The sequence below is a fragment of the Saccopteryx bilineata genome, chromosome 6, assembly GCF_036850765.1.
Source record: "Saccopteryx bilineata isolate mSacBil1 chromosome 6, mSacBil1_pri_phased_curated, whole genome shotgun sequence".
NCBI lineage: Eukaryota > Metazoa > Chordata > Mammalia > Chiroptera > Emballonuridae > Saccopteryx > Saccopteryx bilineata.
The window spans coordinates 29,555,821-29,561,689 of NC_089495.1; the positions used below are offsets into that span (position 1 = coordinate 29,555,821).

Below are 5,869 nucleotides of genomic sequence, written 5' to 3' on the forward strand. Positions count from 1 at the left end.
TTGCTGGCTTGAGCCTAAAGGTCACTAGCTTGAAGCCCAAGGTCACTGCCTTGAGCCCACGGTCGCTGGCTTGAGCAAGGGGGTCACTGGCTCTGCTGTAGCCCCCTGGTCAAGGCACACATGAAAAAGCAATCAATGAACAACTAAGGAGCCACAACAAAGAATTGATGCTTCTCTTCTCTCTCCCTTCCTGTCTGTCTGTCCCTATCTGTCCTTCTCTCTGTGTCTCAATCACAAAAAAAAAAAAAAGAAAAAAAAAGATGCTGTTTATGAACCAGGTGGTAGGCCTTCACTAGACACTGAATCTGTTGGCACCTTTATCTTGGACTTCCCAACCTTCAGAAGTGTGAGAAATAAATTTCCGTTGTTTATAAGGTTCCCAGTCTAGAGTATTTTGTTATAGCAGCCTGAATGAAATAAGACACCAGATCAGGGCCTTAACATAGTAGGTGTTCAATAAATGTGGGATGGCATATGAAGGTAGACATTACCTTTTTCTCTGGGGCTTCCTCCCTTCCCCCACTTTGCTGACACCGGACCAGGGCCTTATAAGTAGATGGAGAGAAAGTGCTTTGCGAAGAGATGAATTATAGCAGTGAATAATAATGAGCACAGGATTTTTGAAAAGACTAAAGCTTTTATTCTAACTCATAGTCATTTTCTTTCTGAAAACACTTCTCTGAACCCTTTGTGAGGAGGACAGCCTCATTGATGCTCTCGGTGATATAATCTATGTTGCAGGCATTGATACAGGTGAAGTTGATCCGACCATTCTTGGGGATGTAGATATGTTTCTCCTTGACCAGGTATTCCACCTGTTGGACTGGTGATAATCACAGGGTCTCAGATCCTAGGGTAGCCACCACTAAATTCCCTTTAGCCCAGGGTAGATTACGGGGGACAGGGAGTGTCAGCATTTACGGAGGGAGGGTTGGTTGGTCTTCAAAGCACTCCACTTTCCTCAGGAAAAAAAATCAACATCTGATGCTAAGCTAGGATTTGGTCACCTGGTTGATTTTCAGCTACAAGTCCAAGTTCAGAATAGAGAGAACTATCCACTCTTAGACACTTACAGTCGAGTCCAAGATAGCTATGGGTTCCATTCTGCTGGGTGATGTGATCCCAGGAGCCAGGCGTTCTCAGGAGCCGGAGCTTCTCCTTAAACTTTTCCTTGATCAGCATAACATTCTCTACAACCTCTTTCAGACTCTCCTTCCTTTCAAAGGAAGGACAGCAGGGATTAGAATGTGAAGTGCCCCCTGCTCTCAACATCATTACCGTTCCACCCTTCTTCCCTTCAAAGCTCCCAACCAGAGTATGAGAGGGCACACTAGTGGAGCCAGGGATCTGAGACGGTTATGAATGGGAGGAAAGTTTCAGCCTGTACTAATTTAAGCAAGCCAAGCAGACTCTTAGGCAGATTTTGCCAGAGTAGCAAGCCCTTGAGGCTTTCTAATCTCCTGCAGTCTGGAAGAGTTCAAATAATTCATCAGCCTGTGTACCAAAAACAATGTCCTATTACCCACTCCCCCAATGGTAGGGCAAGCATTGGCATAGCCACTGCCATGGAAACATAGTGGGCCATCAGTAAAGGTTGATAAATGAATGGAGTAAAGAAGCAACAGGGGCAGGAAGAGACAATAGCTGGGCAGCACCCAGCTGAATCCTCTGAATCAGGAAGTCGGGAGGTGTCCAGAGGCTCTGCCCATCCCTCCCTGCCCCCACCCTTCACCCTTACCATGCTTCCTGCAAAGCGGGGTTACAGAGGATGGAGGTGACAATGCGCGCGCCCATGGTAGGAGGGTTTAGCCACAAGGCTAAGGTGAAGTTCACCAGCTGGGAGAGGACGCACAGCAGGAGCTGGTTGTTGAGTGCCACCACCACTAGGATCCCCGCTCCTTCATCTGCAGCATTGGGACAGACAACCTCATTCTCAGTCTCCTCCACCACTACCAAGGCCTTCCCCTATAACTGCCTCCAGCCTGGCAGAAGCGAGGGGTAACCTACAGGGCCCTCTTCCCGGCCAGCCAGGCTGCTGTCGAGGCCCCAGGAAGTTGCCAGAGGTTCTTCCAGAAAGAGTAGCTGTAAGTAAGAGTCTCAAAGATAGAAGGGACCAGCCTGACCGGGCAGTGGCGCAGTGGATAGAGCGTCAGACTGGGATGTGGAAGACCCAGGTTCGAGACCCCAAGGTTGCCAGCTTGAGTGAGGGCTCATCTGGTTTGAGCAAAAGCTCACCAGCTTGAGCCCAAGGTCGCTGGCTCGAGCAAGGGGTTACTCGGTCTGCTGAAGGCCCACGGTCAAGGCACATATGAGAAAATAATCAATGAACAACTAAGGTGTTGCAAAACGCAAGGAAAAACTAATGATTGATGCTTCTCATCTCTCTGTTCCTGTCTGTCTGTCCCTGTCTATCCCTCTCTCTGACTCTCTCTGTCTCTGTAAAAAATAAAAAAAAAAAAAAATTAAAAAAATTGTTAATTAGAGAGAAATAAAATAAAAAAAAGATAGAAGGGACTAGAAAGGTAACTAGTTCTTAACACCTCATCTTCTAGATGAGGAAACGAGGCCTAAGGGGGGAAATGATGTAACTGGAGCTAGTAGTGTTAGTAACTGAGGCTGAGGTGACCAGAGAGAACCCAAGGCCTAGCTCTTCTCTTGTGCTCCACGCTGCTCTCCCTGGAGGCCTTGCTCCCCCTGCAGGGCAGGAGGTGGCAAACACAGCCTTGGTGCTGTGGAGTGGCAGCACCTTAGCAGCAGGCCCTCCCTTCTCCTTCTGCCCATACCATACCGTAAATGCCAAAATTCTTGGACAGAGACTGACTGCAGAAGAACTCAAAACCTTCCAACACAAAGTACTGTAAGAATCTAGTGTCTTCTTCCAGGTCACCGGTGGATAAACCTTGATTGGGAATGTCAAAAAATGGGAATATCTGCTTCCTCTGTAGGAGAAAGGAGAATGAGAAAAGGATCAGACTAATGAAGGCCATAGTGGATGGTGAGAGGGGAGGACGTCAGGTGAGACGCTGGGCTCACCTTCATGGTGGCCATCAACTTTTTCCACTGCTGATGTGTCAAGTTGCAGTTGCCAAGGCCCCCGATCACAAAGACACAGCCGTCTGGGGCCTGCTGCAGGTAGACACTGTCTCATTAGGCACTTCCTCTACCCAGTGGTAGTGGCACCAGGACAACTGGAGGTGCCACCCGTCGTCAGTTCCTACCAAAAGACTAGCCAAAGCCAAACCTAGAAAAGGCCTTTGATTATCATAGGGGTGAGGGGGAAAGGAAAATAGAACTGTAAGTCAGGCCTGGGGAGAAGGTTTCGAAGGGGGACCCTCTACCTCCACCACATCGAGGAGCACGTTGGGGTCCATGCACAGCTGCTTGGGGTCCCAGAAGGAGTATTCGTGAACTGTGAAGCCCATGTCCTGGAAGATGGGTCCATACTGTTCTGTGGGAACACAGCCCCACCATCTGGTCCATAGGAAATGGAGAGATGGAGGTAGACACAGCAGAGAGTAGGTCTCCTCAGCCAGTAGGTCACTGGCTGAAAGCAGGGCAGTGGCAGGGAAGGACAAGCTTGGCTTATCCACCATTTGTCATGACAGCGAGTGAGAAGGGCCACAGGGAAGATTGTCAGTGGGGTGGGAATTAGGAACAGCGACAGGGATCTTCTAACACCCTCACTTTGCATAACACTCACCTTTTTTAGAAGAAACTATGTAAACTATTTGAGAATCCTGATGCCAAGTTTTGAGGAACCGGGCCCCAAGTTGGAAGGCACCACTCTCGCCAACAGTGTGCACACCCCCAGCCTGCCAGCAAAAATAAACAGAAATAACACTTTGAAAGAGTAGTGGTGACACTAGTGCCACCTCAGAGTCAGCTCACCCCTTTCTTAAAAGAACTTGTACACATTAGCAGTGTGGGCTGGTGCCCAGAGCGTGGCTTTGCTTCTGATGATGGCTGTGCTCTTCAATGACAAGTTTTGGATGCTGTGAGCCTCAGGTGTCTCCTTTGTCAGTGCCAGCGGGCCCTCCAAAGACCTTGTCAGCTTTGAGATTGTGCAAACTCCAATCTCCATTCTCTGCATCTGGGTGAGGAGAGGAGGGGTCCTTCTTCTCACCCTGTTCTCCACAATGACTGGGCTATGCTTTCCAAAGAGCAGTTCCAAGCAGGCCTGGATGAATGACTTCATGCCTGTCACCGGCATGTACTCATAATCCAGGGAGGGATCCTGTGCGATCTGCAGCCGGACCTTCTGCACCGCGGGAGCAACCCAGGGCTGGCCTTCATTGGTCATGCAGGCTGTGGGAAGAACCAGGGAGCACTCTGGAGGCGGGCTCGGGGCTGCCGAGTCTGGGCTCTGCGGACAGCTTACAAGCAATTCATCTTTCCCGGTTTTGGGGAGGATTTTGGAAAATTACCTTGGAAAAAACAATTACTCTCCCTTTTTTTCCCTCCCTTTTATAAAAACGATGTGCTATTAGTGAATTTTTATCATTTTTATTTTTAAAGAAGACAATGGAAATCTACGCTGTTTTAAAGGGCAAAAATCATGTACAACCTGGGCATTGTAGATACCTGAGCTGAAACAAAGTATCACTGACTTCACAGGGGCGAAGGCTGGCTGCGTGTCAGAAGGGTCCATTTGGGAAACCATTCTTGGTTCAGGAGCAGAAGGGGGAATGAAGGAAGAGGCTGAAAAAAGTGTGGTAGAGGATATACCAGAGTTTATACCAAATCCCTGGAAGCCCCAGAGAAGGGCGGAGGGCACGGAATGACCCAGGACGTTTCCTGCTCTTTTTCCCATTGGCAGTTTTGTTAACAGGAAGAGACCTCCCTACTTGCAGAAGCTTGTGCTGTTCCTGATGCCTGGAATAGAAGACTGCTCCCTAGAGGCAGTGGTGATATACTAAGTCTTAGGCATCTACCTCTATAGGCCAGGAACATCCTCTCAGTGTGATCATCCTGTTTATAGGTCTTTAACAAGCTGCTTTCTAGCTTCTGGGCATGGGGCACATCCAAGAACACTGAAAGCGTGGACATCACTGAGATGGAAGTAGAACCAAGACTATGACTCCGCTCTTGTGCTCTCCTGCTTCTGTTGGAAGCCTTCCTCTAAGCCTGAGCCACACAGGCCTGCCTCTTCCCAGAACCCTGGCAGCTCCAATGCAGAGGCCCCAGCTAACTGGTCACCAGAGCAACGGAACCCAACTCCCGGTCTCCTAGTGGTGCTCCTAAAGGACTATGGCAATATTCTATGGACTTTGAAAAGAAACCCCTGAAAGGTGGCTGGGGGAGGGGCTAGAGACTACCCAGAATTCCCAGACACTTCTCCCTAACTCATTGCTTTCTCTTCTCTGGCTCCAAGTCACCATTTCCAAAATAACAAGTCAGACCTTTAGAAGACAGGGCAGGACAGGCAGCCAGAGAGCCAGGGGAGGGCGTCTCCTATACAAGCGAAACCTCACATCCAACAGTATCTCAACCCTGCAAATCAAGGGACACGTTTAAAAAGCTTCTACTTTCATTCTGGTAAGGGCTCCAGATTTTGTCTGTTTATTTATTTAGTGAGAGCGACAGACAGACAGGGACCAACAGACAGGAAGCGGAGAGAGAGGAGAAGCATCAACTCATAGTTGCAGTACCTTTGTTGTTCATTGATTGCTTTCTCATACGTGCCTTGACTGGAGGGCTCCAGCCGAGCCAGTGACTCTTTGCTCAAGCCAGTGACCTTGGGCTCAAGCCAGCGACCACAGGGTCATGTCTATGATCCCACGCTCCAGCCAGCAACCCTGTGGCTCAAACCATAAGCCAGCAACCTCGGAGTTTTGAACCTGGGTACTCAGTGTCCCAAGCAGATGCTCTA

The 5,869-nt window shown here is 49.2% G+C and overlaps 1 protein-coding gene across 1 annotated transcript; it reads right to left on the reverse strand.

Annotated features, from left to right (window-relative positions):
- Positions 1-638: 638 nt before the first annotated feature.
- GOT1L1 (glutamic-oxaloacetic transaminase 1 like 1) lies at positions 639-5,046 on the reverse strand. Its single transcript, XM_066237501.1, has 9 exons — positions 4,932-5,046; positions 4,124-4,305; positions 3,701-3,812; positions 3,339-3,448; positions 3,034-3,126; positions 2,789-2,939; positions 1,739-1,904; positions 1,074-1,216; positions 639-823 (listed from the first exon to the last, which is right to left on the reverse strand). The coding sequence occupies exons 1-9, from the start codon at positions 5,044-5,046 to the stop codon at positions 639-641; spliced, it is 1,257 nt and encodes a 418-aa protein (XP_066093598.1).
- Positions 5,047-5,869: the final 823 nt, after the last annotated feature.